This window comes from Sabethes cyaneus, chromosome 2, assembly GCF_943734655.1.
Source record: "Sabethes cyaneus chromosome 2, idSabCyanKW18_F2, whole genome shotgun sequence".
In the NCBI taxonomy this organism is placed as follows: Eukaryota; Metazoa; Arthropoda; class Insecta; order Diptera; family Culicidae; genus Sabethes; species Sabethes cyaneus.
The window spans coordinates 52457841-52484049 of NC_071354.1; the positions used below are offsets into that span (position 1 = coordinate 52457841).

The 26209-nt window shown below is 41.3% G+C and overlaps 3 protein-coding genes across 4 annotated transcripts; 2 read left to right on the forward strand and 1 right to left on the reverse strand.

Annotated features, from left to right (window-relative positions):
* The first annotated feature begins 9368 nt into the window (after nt 1-9368).
* LOC128738168 (uncharacterized) lies at nt 9369-11565 on the forward strand. Its single transcript, XM_053833084.1, has 3 exons — nt 9369-9860; nt 10088-10715; nt 10780-11565. The coding sequence occupies exons 1-3, from the start codon at nt 9688-9690 to the stop codon at nt 10951-10953; spliced, it is 975 nt and encodes a 324-aa protein (XP_053689059.1). The 5' UTR covers nt 9369-9687; the 3' UTR covers nt 10954-11565.
* Nucleotides 11566-20117: 8552 nt separating this feature from the next.
* Nucleotides 20118-21133, reverse strand: LOC128738169 (protein transport protein Sec61 subunit beta). Its single transcript, XM_053833085.1, has 3 exons — nt 20940-21133; nt 20661-20869; nt 20118-20503 (listed from the first exon to the last, which is right to left on the reverse strand). The coding sequence occupies exons 1-3, from the start codon at nt 20940-20942 to the stop codon at nt 20416-20418; spliced, it is 300 nt and encodes a 99-aa protein (XP_053689060.1). The 5' UTR covers nt 20943-21133; the 3' UTR covers nt 20118-20415.
* Nucleotides 21134-24399: 3266 nt separating this feature from the next.
* LOC128738166 (uncharacterized) lies at nt 24400-25894 on the forward strand. Of its 2 annotated transcripts, none has more exons than XM_053833081.1 (5): nt 24400-24460; nt 24517-24616; nt 24679-24892; nt 24966-25249; nt 25308-25894. In XM_053833081.1, exons 1-5 carry the CDS (start codon nt 24440-24442, stop codon nt 25808-25810), a joined length of 1122 nt encoding a protein of 373 aa, XP_053689056.1. In that variant the 5' UTR covers nt 24400-24439; the 3' UTR covers nt 25811-25894. The 2 variants fall into 2 exon arrangements, with proteins under 2 accessions (XP_053689056.1, XP_053689057.1); XM_053833082.1 differs by having other exon boundaries at nt 25311-25894.
* The last annotated feature ends 315 nt before the right edge of the window (nt 25895-26209 follow it).

The window sequence follows — 26209 nt, forward strand, 5'->3', positions numbered from 1 at the left end:
CGAACGGAACATAACTTTACGGAAAAAGGAGCACAACCAAGTTTTTTCTCATTGGGGCTTAGGCCATTGTATGGGTAAGTAATTGTTTTGATGAATCACTAAAAAAATAAGTGGCAGTCATAGTAGAACCTACTTAACAACAGTACATATTTCCGAGTAATTGCCCGTGTACCTGCATTGCATTGGTTAAATGTTTTTCAACATCATATGAGGCCCCACTTCGATAAGAGCGCGCGTCACGTCACATGACTACGCCAAAGCTTCGTGTCTGTGTTGAGTTGAGAGTCAATTTGTATCCAATTGCTAGTTTCTATGATACCCAATTTATCAGTAGCATTGCACGCACTCAGCGTGAGCACTGCAGCTATGGCGCCATTTTTCACAAAATACACTATTGTGTTGTTAGAAGCCAGATAATGAGCGAAGCTCGATCTACGTGACTCTCCCTCTTAATGCTATAGTTCTTTGAACGAGCTGACAAGGGATCCGTTGGATACAGTTGAGAAGCCTTAAACGTCGTTTTTACTAGAGATAAATGCTGTAATGCTAAATTTGATGACTTGACAAAATGGCGGCTTCGCAAACACAATAAGTAGATTATTGGCATCAATTGTGCCCTTAAATTGTCTATAAAGTAGAAAACATTAAGCGATTAGGAAAAATTTTCGATTAAATACTAGAAAATGTTCTTAGAAAGCTTGTGTTAAAACTTGAAGTGGATCGGCTTGGCCGTTTTTGAGAAATCTTGCTCACTGGTCACTGACTTTGAAAACGCAGCCCAGAAAGCCGCAGATGGTCCAGAAAGCCAAATTAGGTGGAAAAAATTGTTTACTCAGTAGTCGTTGATTTTAGACTATTTACGTCTTAGCAACAAAATCTTGATTTAGGATGCCGCTTTTTTTGGCATGAGCTATTTTAGTGTGACCCTTAAATTAACCAAGATCCAGAAATTATCTTCAAAACGAAACAAGATAGAGCGATATTCACTTCAGCAATTTTATAGCTTGAAGTATTTTAAGTAATATTGCAGAAGACGAAATCCTTCTATCTCCATATTAGGGCGATTTTCCTGAGTCAAGTTAGGGTGACCCTGCTGTTTTGCGAGTTTTCTCCATAAATTTTTTATTTTGCATTTCTCGCAAAACACTTCTTCAGATCTTCACTTTGAGGCTCAATAAGACGCAACTTTTGGTGAAAAAAGAAATTGGCTATCTACTTTACTTCTACACTTATATTGAATTTTATGATAAAAATAGGCTGTTTTCAAATGTTAGCTTCTTAGAAAGGTGCAAGCAGAATTAAAATCGGTTGATTGCTTTTGAAAGATCGTGATTTTTTGTGCATAATATCAAAAAATTGGAGTGGATTTTTGTCTATCTCAAATAAATCAACTTTGAATATGTGTGGTTTTAACATATTTAAGTATATAAAAGTAAACGAGTTGTGCCATAACTCCGGAAGGCCTTGACTGTTCTTGATTAAACTTAGCGTACATGTTTCTTGACATAAGTAAATCAGCACAGGGAGTGGACAAAAGCGGGGTGGTCGCTAAAAAGGGGAGGGGGAGGCACAAATAAGTAAAAGTGGCTGTAATTATCTTTCATTTAAACCGTTATAAGTTGTGTGAGTGGTCCAAATCGGTCCAAAGAGAATGTATAAACTTAACCTCATGTTTGTTGACTTGAACTTTATAATGAGGTTAGACATTAAAAACGGTAGACTTTCCAATAAACAGAGGGAATGGTAGACAAAGTAATGAAATCATATGTGTTTCATAGTATCATGGAGTGGAATTACCGAATGAGAAGTTTAAATAGTTTTCTGCCCACGACGGGGATTTCCGTGATCCGCACCACCCCTTTCATCAGAGGCCACCATTCTTTCAGCCACTTGTACATCTGTTTTCGATAAGGTTGAAAATCTCAGGCGAGCGAGTGTGAAAAGCATAGCATCCAAAGCTTACTCCACTGACGCAAGCCTACTCCAAACAACTGCTGGTATTGTGTGCATACATTCTGCTACCTACACACTCCCGAGTGTACAGCCTCATATCAACTTTCTACACATCCCGCCCGCGAATCCAAAGCTCACGAGCTGTCCATAGGTCGTGAGCATGAGCGGCACACTTGGGTGTATGGATACGGATTTTATTTTTCTTCTTCATTTTACACCCTCGCTTACACGCGGGTAAGTGTGCGGACCAATGCGAGCGATGATAGGTATCAACTGCTGGGTTGCAATGACGAGCGTAAGCAACGACCGTGGCTGATAACTAAATAGCAAAGCATTGCAAAGCCTAGGTGCTACATTCCGTTATCGAAACTTGACCTTCTGGTTTTTTATACGACAGACTTTGCAGCCAGCTATTAGAGTGCAGGCCCAGTTGCTACGACCCTATTGACTCTAACAGCCTCTCCCAGTCGGGATTCGAACATATGACGACTGGCTTATTAGACCAGCATCATACCTCGAGGCCAACTGGGAGGTGATAACTAAATACACTATGGCAAAAACTTGTCGCAGTGCATGAGAATATCAGAAAAGAAATCCGAAAGAAATGCTCATGCATATGTGTTCGTTAGAAGAAAATCGTGAGAGAAAATTGGACCACACGAATGCGCTTCACGGGCTTCACAACACTACGTTTCAGTTTGCAAATTCTCATAATACAAAAAAACAAAGCTTTTTTCCTCATTTAGACATATCTACCCCACCCCTTGATTAGCTCTCCTCGGTCAGCGGCCCTTTTGTCTACAGCAACTTGTACGTCTCTCCGAAGATAATGAAAGAGAAACATTCCTTATATTGTACTACCGTAGTTGTGACCCTCCCATCTTTTCACACGCTCTTCATCTTATCTCCCAGCCACTTGTACAACTTCTAACAGACCAAATGCAAGATATTATTATTATTATTCTATATTTGAGAGGTTTTCAGCCTGTGGCTGGAACGCCCCTTAATGCAAGATGATCGCAGCCACTTTTACTTATTTGGGTCTCCCCCTCACCCCTTTTTTTAGCGACCACTCCGCTTTTGTCAACCCCCTGCGCTGATTCACTTGTTTCAAGAAACATGTACGCCAAGTTTACTGAAGAACAGTCGAGGCGTTCCGTAGTTATGGCGCAACTCGTTTACTTTTATATACTTAAATATGTTAAAACCATACATTGAAAGTTGATTTATTTGAGATAGACAAAAATCCACTCTCCAATTTTTCGATATTATGCACAAAAAATCACGATCTTTCAAACGCAATCAACCGATTTTAATTCTGCTTGCACCTTTCTAAGATACTAACATTTGAAAACGGCCTATTTTTATTATAAAATTTAATATAAGTGTAGAAGTAAAGTAGATAGTCAATTTCGTTTTTCACCAAAAGTTGCGTCTTATTGAGCCTCAAAAGTCATCTGAAGAAGCATTTTGCGAGAAATGCAAAATGAAAAAGTTATGGAGAAAAATCGTAAAATAGCAGGGTCACCCTAACTTGACTCAGGAAAATCACCCTAATATGGAAAGGGTTCGAGATAGAAGAATTTCGTCTTCTGGAATATTACTTAAAATATTTCAAGCTATGAAATTGCTGAAGTGAATATCGCACTATCTTGTTTCGTTTTGAAGATAATTTTTGGATCTTGGTTTATTTATTTATTTATTTATTATTACAATAATTTATCTGAACAATGTTCTTAATAAATGGATTAGCGTCAAATTTATATAATACTAGATCTCTTAAGTTTCGTCACAAATTGCTGTGTAGTTTGATTAAAATCGAAAATTTCGTCAGTCAATTCAAAAGTCCTAATGCAGGCGGTAATGGGTTCTTGATAACCAAACAACGTACGATGATAATTGGTTTGTAACAGGCCAGTAGAGCGAAGGGCACGTTGTGAAGCACGGAAATTTATGCGAGACAAAAGCGTCGGCGAGTCAATGTCACCATTCATCAGTTTCGCAATAAAAATAGCCTGATGCAGTTTCCGACGGCGCTCGAGCGTATCGATACCCAGTAGGCGGCAACGGTCTGGATACGGTGGTAGATTAACAGGATCGCGCCAAGGAAGCTCACGTAGCGCAAGTCGGACAAATCTTTTCTGGATACGTTCAATCCGCAAATTCCAAGACAACTGGTGAGGGAACCAAACCAAATTGCAGTTTTCCAGAATTGGGCGAACCAAAGAGCAATAAAGAGCTTTCAGGCAGTGTGGATCCTTAAAGTCACGGGAAATTTTTGAGATAAAACCAAGTTGACGTGCGGCTTTCGATATCAGGGTGGCATGGTGTAAGTGAAAAGTGAGCTTAGAGTCAAGGACAACACCGAGATCAGTTACAGAGTCGACTCTCTTTAGCTTCAGTCCGTCCACATGATAGTCAAACAATATTGGGTTTAAAATACGGTGAAACGTTATAACTTCACATTTGGCAATGCTGAGCACGAGCCAGTTCCTCCGACACCAGCCAACGAAATCATTTATCAAAGTTTGCAGACGACGACAATCTTCCGTGTTTCGAACTCCTAAATACAATTTTAGATCATCAGCGTATACCAATTTGCAGCCAGAAGGTAGTAACAGCGTGACGTCGTTGAAGTACAGGATGAATAACAAGGGGCCCATGTTACTTCCTTGCGGCACTCCCGAACTATTGGTAAACTGCGAAGATATACATTCACCGACTTTAACGCGTAAGATTCTACCACGTAGGTATGAACTTAACCATTCAGCGAATCGGCAAGAAGCTCCAAGTCGCGAAATTTTACGCAGAATTATACCATGATCGATACGATCAAAGGCGGCTTTTAGATCAGTGTAAATGACATCAATTTGTGCTTTCTGTTCCATTTTCGAGATACACGATGAAGTAAACTCCAGTAAATTGGTACATACAGAGCGACCCGGCACGAATCCATGTTGGGAAGTAGAGATGTAATTCTTCGTCCGGGAAAGAATGACGCCGCTAACTATAATCTCAAATAGTTTAGAGCCAGCCGATAGGCTAGTGATGCCACGGTAATTCCTGACGTTCTGCCGGTCCCCAGATTTAAACACCAATTTAATGGTCACACTAAAATAGCTCATGCCAAAAAAAGCGGCATCCTAAATCAAGATTTTGTTGCTAAGACGTAAATAGTCTAAAATCAACGACTACTGAGTAAATAATTTTTTCCACCTAATTTGGCTTTCTGGATCACGGTGCATTCTAAGTCTTATACATATGCCGAGTCTAATTTAATTTCATTTTAAACTCCGATCTCCAGTCTAATTTGGTCTGTCCAATTTGATGTCCCATTTTAAATTCAATTCCGAGTGTAATTTAGTTCCAATTTCATCTCAAATTTAGATTCAATTTCAAGTGCAATTTAATGTCCGATTTTAAGGGCAAATACAATTCTTATTTCAACTGCAATTTGCGAATTTCTAGTCTATTTCAATTTCTGTTTCACCGCCGATTTCAAACGAATTTTCAAGGGCCATTGATGCCCAATTGCATGTTCAATTGCAAGCCTTGGCTTTAAAATGTTAAATGTTAAAATCCATTTTAACTCCAATTCTGAGCTTAATTTAATACCAATTTTACCTCCGATTTGGAAAACAATCTAAGTCTAGTTTTAAGTTCAATGTAGCGTCCGATTTTAGGTCCAATTTCGTGTTTAATTTAATTCCAATTTCAACTTCGATTTGAAGTCCAATACCAAGACTAAATTGAAGTTTCAAGCCCAATTTTAGATACAATTTGTAATTCAATTGTTGTCTAATTTCAAGCCCAATTTAATGTCCCATTTTAAAGCCAATCCTAAGTCGAATTTAATTCCCATTTCAGTCCACATTTGAAGTCTAATTTTGGAGTGTAATTTTCTATCCGATATGCCAATTGAATTCTAATTTCAAGTCAAATTCAAGTCCAATTTGAACTCAACATCTAGCTTCATTTATTCCGTGTTCAGCTCAATTTTGATCCAATTTGTTGTGATGTTATGAAAGGAGTTGTGACTCCTACTTTTTATCCAATGCTGGAAGGTGTATGGGTCGAACCAAGCTATAATCAGAGATTATAACCGTTTTCGAACCCACAACACCCGCCAGGGTATGTGGCTCGCTGGTACTAATGTACCTTTGACAAAAGAATGCACCGTCAGGTGGGTTAAGTTATTAACAGACACAAATTGTGCCTCTTCCTCCATCTATTGCAATCGAACCACCGAATTGAGAAGTTTAATCTAACTCGTTTTTACTCACGGGATGACGAAAATTTTGTAGCCAAAATTCAACGCCCTTTTCTGCGGAAACTAGACCAGGTCTGAATCGGATCATGATCGGCTTAAAAATTCTGTCAAAAGGATATCAGTGCAAGGCTGTTAAGGGACCTCCCAAAAATCAAAAGAATCAACATTTTTTAGAATTTTATTCTTTTCACTTCTCTGCTTTTATTATGATAATTTCATAACGATCCGATCAGGGAAAGACGTTTGTATTTTTTCAGTTTGGCAATTAACGAACAAACCGAAATACAACATGTTTATTTTTTCGTCCAGACAGCAAAGTTAGCTCCGGGGTACGATACTGGCCTAACAAGCCATGATGTTTTGTTGCATCGAGTTTGATCCGTGAATCACTGGAAAACTTAGGTATACTTTCCCCGGGTCGTATCCTTTAAAAAGTGTAAAGATTTGGCATTACACTCCGTTTTCAGAATTTGTCCTTCTAAATTCTTGTTTGACAGACTTCGCAGCCCACACAATTGCGGGGCTAGTGCTATGATCCTGTAGTGACATATACGACAGGTGTGTAACAGAGAACAGATTGCGTTACAGATGTGTTTTATCAATTAAAATCCACAGTGAAAAGTTTTTGTCTAAATTTTGACCTGCTGCACAGGTATGTTATATTTTTCATTGTCTGTAAACAAAACCGAGCCCATAGCAGAACGCTTCATAGTTAATTAACGTTAGGAGAACAATTAGGCAATTTGGTCCAGGTTAGCTCTGTTATAATGGATCAAATAAATGTTTTTCATCTGAATTATACAGTTAGGTTGATGGGCACCTACGATTCGCTCTCAGTTAGATGCGAGGCGACGCATGCGGGCTCAACTAATGACTTAAAAAACCGTAATTTGTTCCAGTAGCTAACATGGAATTAGCACAAAATTCTCAGAAGACAGAAAAGTTTATTAAGATCGGAAAACTATATACCATGTATGCTACCGATGTACGCATTTATTTTTTGTCCTATCCATGCAAACAAAAATGTCGCCTGTCTACAAACGATGATAACAGCTTACTCATACGAATTTGAACTCTTCGAATGTAAGTTGAGTAGGTAGGTATTGCTCACGTAAACACATATCTCTATGTCGATGTGTTTAATGCATACATTTTATGATTCGGTTTGAAACTGCTGTATTATATAAAAAATCTGATGCTGATGGAAATTCCTATCGCATGCATCTGGTAGCAAATTTGCTTCCTATGACTCATTCCTAGTAACACGGAACAGTCAGTTCCGTCACCGTTGTTTCCATAACGCATTTTCCCTAGCAGATAAATTATTATTAGAACTAGTAGAATGTTCAATATCTGATACCTACACTAGTTAAAAAAGGTTAAAACTACCAGAGCAAGGAAGCGAATTTTTTGTTTTAATTTTAACTTTCACATTAAAACGCTGTTAGTTTAGTGGGTCACATTTTTGTGACGTTCTCGGTTTAACTTCAAAGACCGTTTGTAGAAGAGAACGTATAGTCACCAACATTCAGGAAATGCGCAAAAATATACTATTTAGAAGAGTTCCTACTGCGCTGGGGTTTTCTAGCTACATGCACTGTTGACCTCATTTTTGAAGGCAGTCATAATATGGTCGTGGCGTGTGTTGCTCAAATCGATAGCGTGACAGGCACTCTCGTTCTTGAAGCTCACATACGAGTTCAAGGTGGGTTGAACACCAAAATTCAGCCAAAATCATTACTATTAGGTAGGCAGTTCGATTTGTTTTGAAAAGCTATTTTCGATATTAGAGGTGTTTGCATAGCAACACAAGCGGAAAGCCTACGTAGGTGGCAATCAACAACCAATCGAACTTGTTCAGCGCCAAGGGGAAGATAAGATATCTCGCGGACGCGGATGTTCATACGACAAACGGTCACCTGTTCTGTGTTATTAGCAGCAGTTCCTATATATGCAGCTTTTCAGTTGCTAATTTTTCCTCCTGCGCAATTTTCTTTGTCCCACGGCCAGATCACGTTCAATGGCGTGATATGAGGCGAGCCAATCTACTACGGGCGCTCTACTATCCGCGTTATGAAATTGAACGAATATTTTCACAATAATTAGCATTCTCGGGACGTTGCCCGTTTGTTGACATCTAGAGGTAAACAGTTTGTCTGTACGCCTTTATTTTTGGCAAATAAATACTCTTACTTAGTAGTCATCTCACTTTTCAACCAAAAAAAAAAGAAAGCTGCGAGAAAGCAAATGTTTTATAATTTTTTTCTCAATAGTCGTCGTCGGGATGCTGTCTATTTAATTCATCACTGTCACAAATCAGACAAATTGACGAGTCTATTCTATACAGCTTGTGGATTGAGCTTGAGTGAAAAATGGCTGCTTATGTTCAAAGCTTGAATGTGGAACGAGCACCTTGTTATGAAATTCTATGCTGGCTTATCACCTTGAACGATTGCTTTGTATGTCTTTGTATAATAACACTGCCTGTGCAGCAGCAAGTTTGTTCCAAGTAGCGATGTACCTACAAACCACAAACGAAAGACATACATATTTTTACTACCATTCCTACACAACACACTTTGATTTCTATACTGACTTTGCATTCCAGGCACGAACGGTTTGTTACAAGATATTACAAGCACAGTTATCACGTACCGTTTGTGTTGCTGCTGAACAGCAGAGTATCCAACACATCCATAAAAACATATGTTTGTACCTTATTTGACGTAAAATACTACGAAAGCTACTGGTGAATCATCCATTGAGAAAACTGCAGGTTTCTGCGATTAAAGATTTTCTCTAAATTCCCTCTCCCTCTCTCTTTTCTGTTTTTAAAACTCTCTTGTAACCTCTTGAATAAAACTCGCCAGGTATGACTGCCACTGTGTTAGCAACAAACCACTAAAATTCGTAGTGAAAGAACTGAACTCAATATTCTCCTATTTTCATTTGCAGAGCGTGAAAAATCAACAACAATAAAAGGGGACGAACCGGGCCTGACTGGTAAAGTACAGGGCCGGAGCGATCTTAACGGAGCAAGCGCTATTTCATTCACTAGCGTCGAACGTCAGGATGGCGCCTATGTACCAACCGTTGGCCGCTGGGGCAACGAATGGCCAAGTTGACTCGCCGTTGCGTGCAGTGAACTATCCCTTTGGGCCTCGGCTCCATTGGGCAGCGGCTTCGGCCAATCCACCAGACGATTGACCGAACCGGAAAGTCACAGCCACAATGTGACGGACACGATACCGGGTGCTGCCGCCGGGGGCGGCACTGGCCTCGGGTGGACCCTCGACGAGGACCGCTACAACCTGGCCAAGTTTGACCAAACCAATGGAGCGTGGCCGATCGATTCGCCGTTACCGCTTCCGAAGTGGTCGACCAAACCGGCCGAACCGTACATTGTCGAGAAGGTGTGGCAGTATGAAGATTTGATAGGTCTGATTGAAACGAAACTACAGCGGATGTTGGAGGAAACTCATTACAATACAGCGAACAACTTTGTGGATTTTCACAAGGCATACCGCGGCACTCACAGTGCCAGCCAGGATCTTAGAACACATTTCCAAAACTATAAGATACCGATCAACCGTCGGCATCACATGTGCGTCAGCTTGGGGATGGAAATTGTGTCCAGGTAAATATTTTAAGTAACAAAACATTTCTTTTTATACACATTGCAAAATGGCAAAAACGACGGTTCAGTAAACCATTTTAAAAACTAAGCATGCACCAATTCTGTTCCATTAACCAGTCGTTTCCATCGGTTCTGCTAAAAATGGTGACGCACGGTTATCGATTTATAGCATAATCGGATTTAAAATAAAAACTACAAACTAAAATTGTTCTTTCGTTTGCCCACAGATTAGCCGAACACCATCCGGAGATAGCCAAACATTGTTATCTGGTCTCGTGCGAGGAAGCAGTCGAGGAATCCGAATCCTACGTCGCTCACTGCGAAGAGAAGAACATCGAGTATGCCGGACCAAATTTGGAGAAGGAGCACGCCCTGGTGGCCATGCGCGTCGTGGTCGGAGGGCGTGAAGGTGTGCTAATTCTCGATCCTGGCTATCATGTGGCACGCGCTGTAACTGTAATGAAAGATCAATGTTATCCGCATACCGGCTGGTTTACGCAATCAGATGAACCACACAGCAAACGGGAGTACTGCTACGTATTCAGTAACCACTGCTCTAATTACATCACCTGGACGGAACGCATGACACGCGCAGGCAAGCAGCAGTACGAGATGTCAGTAATTTACATGGAAAGACCCTACCGGACAGCTATCGATGTGACAGTTCGTAGAAATTTAGTTTACAACTTCCGCTCGCTGTTGTCCCGCGATGCTAAAGGCCGTGTCTGTGCTGGAGTATATTTTCCGATCGTTCCAAATCCAAGTGAAGCCCAGTTTACGCTGTTCTACGACAGTGCCAACGACACACAAGTGAAGCAGAAATTCAAGTTCTCCTCATTTAAAGATTCCAAAAAGGTAGGTCGTACTAGAAATCTTTAACGACTTTCAAATTAAACCGTGTATGTTTTATCTCACCCAGATCCCTGAGAACGTAATGACTCATCTGGAACATCTGGCACCCCAACTGCGTATGGAGCTGGCCGAGCTTACTGCATTAATGACGGATCTGGCAAGTGCCGTACAGGATGTGGAATTTGTGAAGCAAGTGCTCGAGATTAACAACAGCATCAACGAAATGTCAGCCGATAATTGAAAAATCTAAATCTATTTGCTTTGTCGCTTCACATCAATTTACTATAGTACATATTGGAGTATTACCATGCATACGAAAATTAGTGTTTAACAACAGAACTAAGTTTTCGCTACAAATTCATTCATTTACGTTCACCTCAGCACATAGATATGATTGAACTGATGAATCAATCATTATTCACGGAAAACAAAACGTATCTAATCGTACCATATAAATACAAATTACTACAATTTATTGATATACCTATTAAACACTAGACAACGCAGACAGTTTTAACTATTAGATTTTTCAACAACAGCACTTGACTTTAATCAAACTTTGACATAGCAAGAAAACAAACCCGTCATCATTTATCGGGACGAATCGGGCGCTTAAATGTCGTAATATGAAAATCAAATCACAATTCACTACTGGTAGATCTTGTGTAGGCCGCTGGAAAACGGGCAGCCACGACCGTCGTGTGCCGTGTGGACAGTTTCTTCTTTCCTTAAAATACAACAAACATTACATACCGTTATAAAATAGCTAAGTTAAACCTTTTCGTGGATTGGATAAGTAGAGGGAAAAACCATGTAATCTGTATACTTTTCATATAAACGTATCTATTTGGAACTGCTTAACAAATGTGGCGTTATTTTTTATCTTGGTGAGATTGAGAAATGTCCATACAATTGATGGGAAGAGCGTTTCGGTAATTATAGCAGTCGTTATTTTTTCAATCAACCCACAATAATAAAATTTACTTTTACGAAATGCACGGTAATAAAATAGATTTATTGTGCATTTCATTAGGGTAGTCGAAGTTCATATATTTCCCTTCATAACCGACAGTTCTTCATAGCCGATTTATTATTGATCATTGGTTCGCTTATTGCTGAATCCACAATAAAAGGAGTCTTCTTTCCACCTGACTTCAGTTTTTTTATGGTTTGCTGGGTTCGCTGATTATCGATTCAGTGTCGAATTAAAGATACATCTCCACATTTGTTGGTCGAGGACCGAGCCACCCCTAACACCAGCTAACAGCGCTTATCCAACGGGAACAAGGTCTGCCTCAAAGTCGTCGGCCTCTATCGGGCCCTTCGATAAATATTGCTGTTGCTTCACTCATCCGGCATACTTACTACGTGGCCTACCGTGTTTTAGTCGTTTCGCAATACCCGTATCTTTATTGGCCTGGTATATTTTATATTTACACAAAATAAAACGGAATGTAACACCTCATACAGGCTTTTCTGAATTTCAAGCTGGGAGTATGAAGACATTCCAGAACACACCTTAGAGAAATTGGGCCCTATTCTCACAGTCACTTCACCTCACCTTACTTCTCTCCCGCGCCCTATTCTCACAGTCACCTCACCTCACCTAACGGCTCCCCGTTTGATTTGTACATTCACCCAGGTGAGCGGGGTCACCTAGGTGACTGTGAGAATCGCAAATTGTGCTCTCACCATTTATTTACTTTAAATACATGACATAAGACAAAGTCTTTTAGAAAGTCATTTACGTGAGCATTATGATTTAAACTAAACTAACAACACAAATCCTTCTATAAACATTACACAAACTCTTCTTCTTTAATCTCTCTGATTGAAAAATGTCAAGCAGCCTTTCTTGAACAGCACTTCCGAATCAAGTAGCTTCAATTCAGGAGGCAACATGTTCCAGTATACCACACTCCTCACGAAGAAAGTTTCGCCATATTTCGATGTAGAATGCACGGGAACCACCAAGTTGTTAGTTCTACGACTATGCGGTGCCGTCAGCTAAGTGAAGATGTAGTTTGGAGCTCGTTGTTTTAAAACCTTGCGTAGAAACAAGCACGATCTTAAGGCATAAAAACACCGGAAAGGACATCCCAAAAGCTGTTTTTGCAGATAACGTACTGAGGTTCTCCGATCTATGTTGAAGATGAATCTAGCGCAGTCAATCAAAGCTATTTCCAATTTCGAAGTCATGGCAGCACTCATGTTTAGGTGTACAATGTCACAAAACGTAAAATGTGGTAAAATCAAGGACTTGAACAGCTGCATCTTAGTCCATTGAGGTAGATAGTACGATATTGCCCTCAGTGTACAGAGACAGGCATAAATTTTGCCACATTGTACAGAAACCGCTTTATCCCACTGAAGGTTGTCTTGAAATACAAGCCCAAGGTTATTGGACTCACTACTTACCTCAATTTGGTAACCTTCAATTGTAACTCCTGGAAGTGTCGATATGGGTAAGCTCCTTGGTCCAAACAGCATTACTTTGGTTTTAGCAGGATTCAGTTTCAAAGAGTTGTTTCTCGCCTAATCAACTACATGTTGAATATCATGATTGATAAGCCCGATCAACTCTTCTATTGTGACGTTGGGATTGATACAAATCAGCTGAACATCATCTGCAAACATTTGCACACTACAGTGCCGAAAGACATTAGGTAAATCGTTAATGTAAATAGAGAAAAGTAGAGGACCAAGAACGGACCCCTGTGACACCCCTGATGTCACAGCCAGTTTACTCGAGTGCCTATTACCGCAAATCACAGATTGAGTCCTTCCTGTGAGATAGGATCGAATGAGTTCTGTAGCTGAATAATGGAATTGTAGACAGGATGACAATTTGATACATAACCGTCGATGCGAAATCGTGTCGAACGCTTTGGAAAAATCCAGTAATACAAGAAGCGCATTCTGCTTTCTATCGACAGCGACGGCAATATCATCATACACTCTTAATAGAGCAGTGCTAACTCCTTGACCCTCTCTAAAACCTGCTTGTCGATCTGCCAGTAGATTACGTCGTTTTAGGTAAACACATATTTGATCCTTCAAAAGTTTTTCGAATGCTTTCGATAACCCACACAACAAACTAATCGGTCGGAGGTTGTCTATGGAATTCACGTTCTTTTTCTTTTGCAATGGTATTATTTTGGCATCCTTCCAAAGAGTTGGAAAAATCGACGAAGAAATAGCCTTGTTAAACAAGAATGAAATGTGATCAAGAAGAGGTGGAGTGATTATCTTTACAAATTTTATTGATATTCCATCGGCACCAGCAGCGTTTGATTTCACTTCAAAAATAGCGTTGACAACTTCAAATGGCTGTACTTCGTGGAAAGCAAACAAGTCTTCTGATTCACGTCCTTGTGTAACAAAAGGAACTTCGGCTGATGTGAAATTTTTGGCAAATGTGGCATTGATTTCATTAGGATCAAAATGGCAATCTTGTTGTTTCTGCTTCCCAATCCCAAGATTTTTTAGCTTTTTCCAGAGTACGCTTGATGAATTGCAAGTAGCAATGATCCTGTTCATGCTCTCCTGTTTGCTACGTCGGACGAGAAGAGTTACATTATTACGAAGTCTGCAGAACGCCCGTTTCTTTGAATCTTTAAGCTCAGCAGTCGAAACTTTCCAATCCTTATACGCCAATTCCCAATTTATATTTAAATACGAGCCAATATTCCACTCATTTCCGTTCTTCGACGCCTTATGGTGGGTCCGCTTCATTTCGGGTAAGTTCCGGATTGCATGAGTCCTCCAAAGGTCGGCTGCCGATCCTGAGATAAATTAAATTGAGCTGGCTGGGTTGAGCGTGAGAACTAACACTCATAGACCGTAGAGTGTGGACGTCAAAAGACAGCGACCGATAGAATGAAATTTCTGTTTTTATTCGACAGATTTCGCAGCAAGTTGTTGGAGCACAGGACAATTACGGGGCTATTGATACGAACCTATTGATTCCAATAGCATCTACCAGCTGAGATTCGAACAAGCGACGACTGGCTTGTTAGGCCATTGTCATACCTTGAGGCCAGGTGGGATTAATTTGACGAATATAATATAGAATGACTAGTGAATGGTTGGAGAATGAAACCCTTAGCTTGTTATCCAGAAACTTCTATCTGTACCTCCTCGTGGGACCAGGCGGAATACGAACAACCTTAGCGGAGGCCGGGTAACCAAGCTCGGTGGAAACGGAGATCGTATACCAACAGCGAAAGAGGTACTCGTACAAATGCTGAGGGTAGCAACGAGGAATCGCCTTGTCAGTCTCGGGCGTCTATTCTCAGGTCAGAGGCGGCTTTTGATGGCTCGGCGTAGTGAGCGGATGTACCCCTGGTCACGAGCGGCTCATGGCATAGTGCGGGCGGCTGAATTAAGAAATGTGTTCTCGCGGCACTATAGCTAAGAGCTGGAGCTGTCAAGCACGAGACTCGGCAGCGTGGCCCTAATTAGGGAACTTAAAACGAAAACCAAAATAGCTGCGAACAATCAGAGAAATTCTACTCGATACATTCGGTATTAACAAAGGCGACGAAATAAGAACATGGAATGGATGCTTGGAACGTGGAGAACCAAATCGCTAGATTTCGTGGGTGACGACAGGATGCTGCTGGAACAGCTAGAACCTTGAAAGTTCGGCATCGTGGCACTGCCGTAGATCTCTCGCAAAGACAAGAAGATGTGGAGGATCCGTAGCGGCAAGGCTTTATTTTACCAGAGCGGTAGAGCAACGAACTGGGGGCTTTGTACACATAAATTCTATGAGAAGGTCAACCATTCTCGTCAAGGACACAAACCAAAGCCTGACGAGAGTCTGTTCACAAACGAGTTTGAGGTCGACAGGTGGAAGCAGTAATTCTTCAATGCGTATCTCAATGGCGATATTACAGAAGGATACGGAACGGATGTAAACCTAGGAGTGCCTACATGCGATAACAAAGTCCCGGCCACCGATCTTGAAGAGATCCGGCGAAAAATAATAGAGCCGCCTGAATCACTAGCACAAAACTTCGTTATATAAATACAAGGATTTGAGAGGAGGAGAAACTACGAAGGAGTAAATTGAAGGAATGGATTGTCCCAGCTACAAAACGAGTGATCGACTGGATTGTAATTATCGCGGCATTACGCTGATCAACGCCGCCTACAAGGTGTTCTCCTTAATTTCTTCACGTCACCGTTTCTCACTAGCAAGCGATTTCGCAGGGCAGTATCAGGCGGGCTTTAAGCGGCCCGTGCTACTACGGATCCAGGAGAGCTCCATATGTGGCCCGGAATCAGCGGAACGATTGGTTTGACGATGAATGTAGGAGGGTGATGGATGAGGAGAACGCTGCGCGGGCGGCCAAGATGCGCATTGCCACACGTCAGAACGTGGAAAGACATAAACAGAAGAAGATGCAGCGAAACCAAATCTTTCGGGAGAAAAAGCGCAACCTGGAAGAGCAGGAATATGCAGAGTTGGAGCGGCTGCATCGTTCTCAGGAAACGCGGAAGTTCTACCAGAAACTGAACGGATCCCGCAAAGGCTTTGTGCCGCGAGCCGAAATGTGTCGGAATAAGACTGGCAGTATTCTGACGGACGATCGTGAGGTGATCGATAGGTGGAAGCAGCACTTCGACGAACACCTGAATGGCGCCCAGGCGGAAAACCATGGCGGCGGGGAAAGCGATTTCGACGGTGCAGCAAACGGGGAAGAGGTGCCAGCCTCAACGATAGGCGAAGTTAAGGAGGTCATCATGCAGCTAAAGAACAACAAGTCAGCTGAAAAAGATGGCATCGGAGCGGAGCTTATTAAAATGGGACCAGAAAAGCTGGCCGTTTGTCTGCATCGACTAATTGTTAGAATTTGGGATACGGAACAGCTACCGGAGGAGTGGAGACATGGGGTTATCTGCCCGATCTACAAAAAGGGCGACAAGTTGGACTGTGAGAACTATCGAGCGATCACCGTTCTCAATGCTGCTTATAAAGTGCTGTCCCAAATCATTTTCCGCTGTCTATCACAAATTGCGAATAGATTTATGGGAACTTATCAAGCCGCCTTCGTTGAAGGACGATCAACAACGGATCAAATATTTACACTGCGGCAAATCCTCTAAAAGGGCCGTGAATACAAAGTTCCCACGCATCATTTATTCGTTGACTTCAAAGCCGTATATGATACCATCAACCGGAAAGAGCTATGGAAAATCATGGACGAGAACAGCTTCCCCAGGAAGCTCATCAAACTGATTAAATTTACGATGGATGGTACACAGTGCTGTGTTCGGATTTCGGGTGGATTGTCAAGTTCATTCAAATCACGCAGAGGGCTTCGTCAAGGTGATGGTCTTTCATGCCTGCTGTTCAACATTGCGCTACAAGGTGTTATGAACCGAGCGGATATCAACACGCGGGGCACGATATTCAACAAATCTAGTCAATTCGTCTGCTTTGCCGATGACATGGATATTACGGCGGCAGAACATCTGTGGCGGTGGCTGAACAGTACACCAGACTAAAGCGCGAAGCAGAAAAGATTGGGTTAAAGGTAAATACGTCTAAAACAAAGTACCTGTTGGCCAGCGGAACCGAGGCCGAACGACACCGCTTGGGCAGTAGTATATTGATCGACGGCGATGAGTTTGAGGTAGTCGATGAATTTGTCTACCTTGGCTCACTGGTAACGGCGGACAATGATACCAGCTGTGAGATTCGGAGGCGTATTATCAGCGGAAGTCGTACTTACTATGGGCTCCACAAGCAATTGCGGTCGAGCAAACTAAGTCCCCGTACAAAGTGCACCCTGTACAAGACGCTTATTAGACCGGTTGTTCTCTACGGGTATGAAACATGGACAATGCTCGAGGAAGACCTGCGAGTGCTCGGAGTCTTCGAACGACGAGTGCTAAGAACGATCTTCGGCGGCGTACAGGAGAACGGAGTATGGAGGCGGAGGATGAACCATGAACTCGCACAGCTCTATGACGAACCCAGTATCCAGAAGGTGGCTAAAGCTGGACGGATACGATGGGCAGGGCATGTTGCAAGAATGCCGGACAACTACCCTGCAAAGATGGTGTTCGCCTCAAATCCGGTAGGAACAAGACGACCAGGAGGACAGCGAGCAAGATGGTTAGACCAGGTGGAGCGAGATCTGGCGGAGAGTACCCGGTGTCCGAGGAATTGGAGAGCGGTAGCCCTCAACCGAGTTACATGGAGAAGCTTTGTTCAACAGGCTTTGTCTTAGGACGGCAAGCCACTTAAGTAAGTAACTAATTAAGTAGCTACTACGGATCAAAATTTTGCTCTCCGACAAGTTCATCAGAAATGTCGGAAATACAACGTGCTTACGCATCATATTTTCATAGATTTCAGGGCAGCATACGATACAGTCGAGCGCGAACAACTATGGCAGATAATGCGCGGGAACGGGTTTCCGAACAAACTTGCAAAAGCCACTCTGGAGCGTGTGATGTGCTACGTACGTGTTTCGGGTGTACTCTCGAGTCTTTCCGAATGGCGTAGGGTTGTTACATGGGGATCAACTACTGTCCTGTATGTTATTTAACATCGCTATTGAAGGTGAGATCCAGCAAGCGGGCATCAAAACGAGGAACGATTTACTGCAAAGATAGCCAATTCCTAGCCTTCAGAGACGACCTCGACATCATAGCTAGAAACATTTGAACGGCGGAAACAAACACGGCAGACTAAAAACGAAGGCTAGAAGGATTGGGTTACAAATCAATGCGTCAAAAACCAAATATATGGCAGGAAGAGGCTCTAGAGAAAACAACGTTTGCCTCCCACGAACATTGATTATTGACTATTGATGACATTGACTGGAAGCGGTTGATGAGTTCGTATATTTGGGATATACGAATAAGGAGATGCAACGACATATTCAAGCTGAAAGGTGGATTTACTTTTCCCTTCGCAAGACATCACTTGGGTCAAGGACCATACGCCACCGCACAAAGCTGAAGATGTACGAAAAGCTGATCAGATGAAGTGAAACCTGTTCTCTTCAGGAATCCCACCGGCACCAGGAGCCCAACGAGCTAGATGGCTCGACAAGGTTGAAACCGACCTGCGTGTGTCGAGACATGTGTCAACGAATTGGCGAGGAGTGGTCCAAGACCAAGTATAGTGGAGAGAAATTCTTGACACAACAATAGCCACCACGGTTCGATGCTGTTTAATAAATGGAAATACACGAAAATGTTTTGCATGTTGACTAGAACCAATACCTTGACATTGGCTCAATCGAGTCAATTTTTATTGCATATAGAGTAAGTAAGACTAAATCAGTTCCTAATCACTTTTTAACATCTTCCCACGTTGGTGACTCCACAGCTTGGCCGCTGCTTGTAATTCTCATTTTGTTTTTCATTTGCTTCGTTTGTTCCGAAATCCCAAATTGCTGGTGAAAATCTCAAAACCGCCTCCTACAGGCTAAGCGTCTTTTTCAAAATTGATTTAAATACTGAGGGAATGCATGTGATATCATCCAATTAATACTTAACTCTTGTATTTCAGCGTAACTGTTTAATCGTTAATTTAATAATATAAATTTTTCTATAAAGGCTGTGTCGATTTGATAACTCTCAGTTGCATTGGAAAGATCCACGATTCTGCACCCGATCGGATCTATCTCGATCAGAAACCGTATTCTGAATTACGATCGACGTGTATGCTATAACACACAGTTGATTGTGATCGGAATCGGCTCGGATCGGTATGCAGAATAGAGTATATTAGCTATGCTTGAATATCATCAAATTTTCTTTCAAATGGATTATTTAATATTTGTTTAACTAATTTGCACAGCCCGCAAAATATTTTAATCTGGTCTCCCAGGATGCAAGACAGACTCATTTAGTATCATTAGAAGTAAAAATGCTTAATTTTCGTCTTCATTTCGCATTACCCAGCATCACGAGGAGGTGAATTAGGTACCAGACAACTCATTCAGACATTTACTGCTACTAATTACTGCTTGAGAACAAGATCCGATAGCGAGCAACTGTGATAGATTACGTAGCAACGTAGAGTTTCTAACAAACCGACATGACTGTTTATAAGACCATCATGGATCGAGGAATTGAGCGCTCCAAGGTTGAAGTGAGCTTGCGAGTCTCGGACTTTGATACTTTATGACTTCTGCAAAACCTAATAAAACTCATTCAAATCGACTACGCCTTTGTGAACAAAACAGGCAGAGGTTGGACGTTTATTACCCATCTGATAAAACATTTATGTATCTATGGAATGGACCAATAGTATAAGTTGTTTTTGCATTTATCTAGATGGAAATGCAAGTGATAATTAACCTAAATGATTCCACAATCAACAAATTGAACTAGAAATACACCAAGAAAATTTCTTTCAAAGAAAAGCATGCTTCGTACAATTATACTCCATACTTACAACTAGGGATATATTTTTCGAATGGTTTAATGCTTAGACTGCCAGAAGAGACAAGCTTGTGATAAATTAATAGCCCTGAAATGGGTTCGAATAGAATATAGGTACCATGTTTTCTCCCATATCACACAACGGAAAAATTTATATGGGAAGCATAATTTAACTCTCCTCGTCTTTTAAGCAATAATCGACGTACCTAACAGTAAATGTTGAGTTCCACGTATGAATGCATTTCTGTGCTTACAAAATAGAATGTTCATATTCTAAGGATGTTGATATTTAAGAACGGGTGTATTTGCCCCAGATGTGCAGCATGAATACGGAAGCAATAAACAGTAGAGACATAACGAGTACTGGAACCGGTCCACTGGATAGAAAAAAAATGCAAATAAGTTTCGATACCCACTAAATATGCGTGACAGATTCATCAAAGGAAAGTTTATCAACTTTGGTGGATAGTAAATTTAAAATGCGAAATCTGTCAGCCAATTACATAGTTCGAACAGAAAACGACAAACACTTACACTTTAATTCCGGGAGAATCGTCAGTATAGAAGCGCCACATTCCACCGGATCCGGTGCCCGTGGTACGATTCCGGGCTGCGGTCGTGCTGCTTGTGGTCTTCCTCTGTTTCAGATTGCTGGAACCTCCGGCACTCGCTCGCGGGGCCGACGATGGCTTCGTGGGAGAGCGGCTTCCGCTGCCGACCGATGTGGAACTTGCTGGGGCAGGCTAGAAGTATTTCGAATCAAAAGCCAAATTTGAAAACTAATTTTAGCTAACCCTGCCGAAGTGCTCTTACCATTTTGCTAGCGGCTTGTTCGGTATTCCGTAAAATGCAGTCCTGGAACAACTAAATAACACAACTTTACGTGGAAGGTGAAATTTTCTAATGCTACAAGTAGCCCCGGTAATCACGAAATGCAAACCAGCACCGTTTCTACTGCCGAACCACAAAGCACAAACCACTTTCTGCTGCTTTTACTTTCCGAATCCACGTATCGACGAAACCACTACACGTCGCAAGGAAACGTCAGCGAAATGAACCACGTTTACTGGTCGACTGTCATGTTTGTCATCGATCGTGTTCATCGTGAGCAGTGATGCCGGATAAGTTTCTCGGAAGGTTTTATTTACCGGGGCAGAGAAAATGTCTGCATCTTACTTTAAAGCTTTTCAAGCCAGAAGCGACAGAAAACTTGAGCTAAGGGCAAAAAAAATCTACGAGTTCAGTAAAATAACATAAGCACTCCTTTCACTGTGATTTAAGTAACATGAAACGCATTTCCTGATAGATTCAAAGCTGGAATTTCAATGTCTTCAAAGCTTTTGAATTACCGTCACATATGGCATCTCTGATCGTGAAATCATTACGTATGTTTTCGGTGCTCGCCGGTAGTGTCGCTGCGGGTGCATAGATTATAAAAGGGTCCGCTTCAATATTGCGAAATTAAACCGGTAAACATAAATATAATTTGAATCAAAATTTGAAATACCTTGATTAACGCAAAACCGTAACCAAACTAAACACACATTGATCGAGTATGTTCGTAAATTTAGGGTAGATCGATGAAGATGACACGCTCGCCATGTGTAAAGGGCTAAAAATATCTAAATCTAAATCACTTTAATTCAATAAAATTTTTCTTTTTTGAAATTATCTCTGTTATCAAAAATTTCAAAAATAATGCAGCTGAGAACGTTGAACGAACGTCAAGGTCGAAGTCACAACCCAAGTTTTTTGTCGCTTGCGCATTCATACAAGACAAGATTTTTTTCATATTTTTTTAATAAGTATTGACATATTGATACAATGGATCAAGAGGGAAGGATTGCCAAAAAGATAGTTTGACGAATCAGTTTATATAAGTTTACTTTTGGGACATCAACTTGGTCTATGTTCAGAGGAAATACCTAAACGTGCATGACCTGTTGGGAAGAGAAAACCCTATCATTTTTTCCAAGCTTTGACCTTGAAAATTCTTATTCTTTCCACTGTTTAGCAATTGAAAAACAAACTTATAATAAAAATCGCACAATTACAACATTTATTATGAATCGATTGACGTAATCCTGCGTCAAAAAATTGTAGCCTTGTGGATTGCGTTAATCAGATTTTTTATGGATGAATGCGAGACATGTTGAATGGATAACGTGGTTTCGAGATATTCATCATGCAGGAGGAGAAATGAAAGTAATTGTGTGCGGTCCCCTGCAGAATCCATCGGCGTCGGCGCAGAAGCTGGCGGGACTGACGGATTATTTAAAAAGAGTTATGATATGAGCAGGACCGGTGCTAGCCAATTTGTCCCTCCACGCAAATTCTCAAAATTGTGCCCCCAGAACAAACGAAAAACAACCGACGTTGCTGTGTGCAGACATTCTACTACCTATACACTCGCAAACGTACAGTCTCGTAGCGTCTTTGTGCATAACCACTCACGAGGCAAACAACTCGTGAGCAGCCAGCTGCCCGTGAGGACTAGCGACGCACTTCGAAACAGATTTTTCTTTACTTTTTGTTTTCTTCTTCATCTTACGCCCTCGATTCTACACGCGGGTGGGAGTGCGAGTCCTCGTGAGTGATCAGTAACAGTTGCTCAGGCTGGAATAACGTGCGAGAGCGAGGACCGTGGCTGTTACCCAGATAACACAAAATCGTAATAGAAAGTTCACATTAAATCGTTTTCACGTTAATTTCACATTGGAATTGTATAATGATTAGAGTATGTCAAATCGAAGTGAACAATAAGTTGTTTTGCAGTCGTGCGTGTCTTCATATACAATTCATGACTGTGAATTATAAAGCAGTATAGACGATTGCAATATTTGATTATATCTTAATCATATATTCAGGAGTATTTAGTTGCGTGTTATAAAAGCTACGCAAAATAGAATTACAAATAATTGTCGAAATTTTCGCACGTATATCGCCTCCACTTTGGTACATATATGTTTTTATATGACGTGAAATATAACTTTTTCGTTCAGATATGATTTCGTATATCTCAGTTGCAATCGAGATATATAAACCAAATGGTTGACTGGGTAGCTAAATACACACTCGCAAAAGTCGTTGCAGTGCGTAAATAAACAAAAGCGGGGATCTAAAAGGAATGCTTATGCCGGTGTGTTCATTAAAACGAGTACGCATGTGTGAGAAAATTAGCCCACACAACTGCGGGCTTCTTGTCGGTTTCTTGAAACCCTTTATTAGAATGATAAACCTTTAAAAACGGAAAAGTTCGGTTCATATTTCCTGTTACTTCAGAAACTTCGTTATAATACCTTGCTACTTCATCGAAGATGAATCTACTGATTGTAGATTCTGAAGAGATTCGTAAATCTCTCCCGAAAAATTTCAGATAATAATTTAATATCATCAATGCCACTTTCCCACCACGTTTATGTGAGTGTTTTGATTGTTGTGTTTTGTTGCAAAGAGATTTTCATCAGGAGGAGGTGAAGCGCAAACGAAAAGCAAATAATGGCGTACACCACTTGCTATCCCGGCTAATATCCAGGGCCCCAGGGAATAATGAAGCGAAAGCTGAAGATGAAGAGAACAGTCACCAGCGACATTGGTCAGATGAGGAGTTCGAGGTGCCGGCTGGCCAGGGCAGTGACTGAGGAGAGTGTGCACCGGCTGACGAGCGGTGTCAGCAGTACGTTTCTTCATGCAATGTAACATAGTTTCCTATGTTCCATCTTTAGAAACTGTTTCGATTAAAAAATTAATCAATGCTGGACACTTTCCGAGACGCTTAGTAATCCGGGACAAGCCATCCTAATTCGGGACAGTCCCGTATAATCCGGGACGTCTGGTCAGCCTACGTTAAATGAACTTCAATGGCGAATTCATCTCCATTGAAATTTATTTACTACTTAAATTTATTGGCAAATCTGGTGAGGGTCCTGCGTCCAGGGTAGCCAAAGATTCCGTTGGAACCCTCTCCACTAGAACATATTTTTTTCACTGAGTCTCCAAATAGGACCTCGACCTGAGGGGGAATCGAATTTTATTTTGTGTTCGCATGATAGCGAAACGACCGACATGACCAGCCACGGAGTCGCGGGGATCACCCATCGCTATTTAATGTTTGTCGATTTCACAGTAACTAAAAATTTCGTAAATACTCCAGGAAATAAACACAGAAAATAACAAGGCCTCGTTATCAGCAGTGTACTACTGGGTCATCCGTGCGGATTATCACCGAACGCAGCGCAAAGTAGTATCAATTTTCATTTCAGTTACAGTTTGACTCGAGAGGATTGCGGTTCAGGAAACCATTCGTATCTATCATGGGACCAACAAAATATTTTGTAGAGACTATGTTTGTAGAAGTTGCAGTAAATTTTAACAAAAGTTCTTTTTTTAGTTTGGCGTCATAACACTCGTTGTGTTGTGTAGTGCTGAAATGAACATCAACATAAAGCAACCAAATGCTGAAGTATATCATCAACAAAGTGCCCGAAATGGTAATATAATCAATCTAATCAATCAACAGAAACGCATTAAAGTTATAACGTTACCCCCGTAGATCAGTTTAATTATGGTTATCATGTAAATACTGAAAGTAATCAGTTTCAACATAAGGTTAAAGGTCCGGATGATGTAACGTACGGTTGTTACGGTTACGTTGACCCAACAAACCAGAAACATTTGGTGTATTATGTAGCCGACCGTATGGGCTATCGAATCATTTTTCCCAATCGGCCCACAAAGATTTTCACACAACGCGTTTCCGATAGTTTGTGAGTATTTTTGCTTCGAATGTTAATTTAGAAAATAGAAACCTATATATTTTTTGTGTGACTGTTTTCATAGAAATAAATTGGATGGATCTCTGAAGGGTAAAGAATATGATGAAAAGGTAGTGGCTTGGAACGACTTGTATCTGCCCGACTCTTGCTTTCGGTTGGGAGATATTCTGTCTTCATCGGCATCGACGGTACAGCAGCAAGTTGTGCAACCCCCAGTCCCGGCAACATCGTCACACGTTCGACCAGTATATCCCCAACCGGGACTGCCTCAGCCTACACAGTACACCATCCCGACAGCTGTTCCAAATACCGGTAACCAAGTATTTCAGCAACCAGGACAGATATACGGTGGGTTTAAAACTATTTTTTTTGTGCTTGATACGATATATTAGATTAATCCGTTCAGTAGATTCAAACAATGCCTTGAGTTCTGAAGACATTCAAGCGACGGAAAACTACGATGTTGTGTTGAATAGTTCTCCAGCATCCTGGTCTGGGTCGTTGCCAGACATAAACCCGGCGCATATAAATCTGGATCAGTTTGATATTCGTGGCTCTTCTGTCCGGAACGAGGAACCACGCGGTAGTGGCCCGCAAGGTCCGCAGCAGTTCGGCCTGAACATAACACAACTGTTGGCGCAAATCGAAACAGTCAATTCGCAGGTTGTAACATTGAACATGCTTCTGGCAGGAATGGCGAACAATCCGGCCGTCTTCAGCAGCGCTAACGAAGGAAGCTGCAAATCGGTGCTTCAACTGTTGCGTACTCAGAAAACCACACCACAGCTTGTCTACGTTCCGATATTGATTCCTTATGTCGAGGGGCAGCACAATGTTAACCAACCGTCTGTGGTTGGGACGCCTCAACGCATTCAGCAACGGCCGTGCCATCAGTGCGATAAGTACTGAGAAGGAAAATGACGAAATGAATTTATCCATGTATTTTGGTATTTAAATAAATAGTAACGGTCGCCGTTGGAAACAAGGGATTGATTAAAGCTTTGTTTTCGAGTGTCTTAGTTGAAGTTGAGCGAAATTTGAGTGAAAGAAAAGTCGAAACTATTTTTACAATTAAATTCCGTTATTAATTTTATTTCGACAGATACTACCTGCAGGTTCTTTTAGTGTCTCTGCTGAGTTTTCCAGATGTGTGATGTGTAAACTCTTTATGGAACTACAAATTTTAAGAAATTCATTAAAAAAATACGTAGGGCACAGTCATTTGGAAAGTTTCATCTTGAATCTAACATCACAAATTTGCGTAACAAACTGTTGAGAATTTGAAAAATAATCAGCATCTACAGTCAT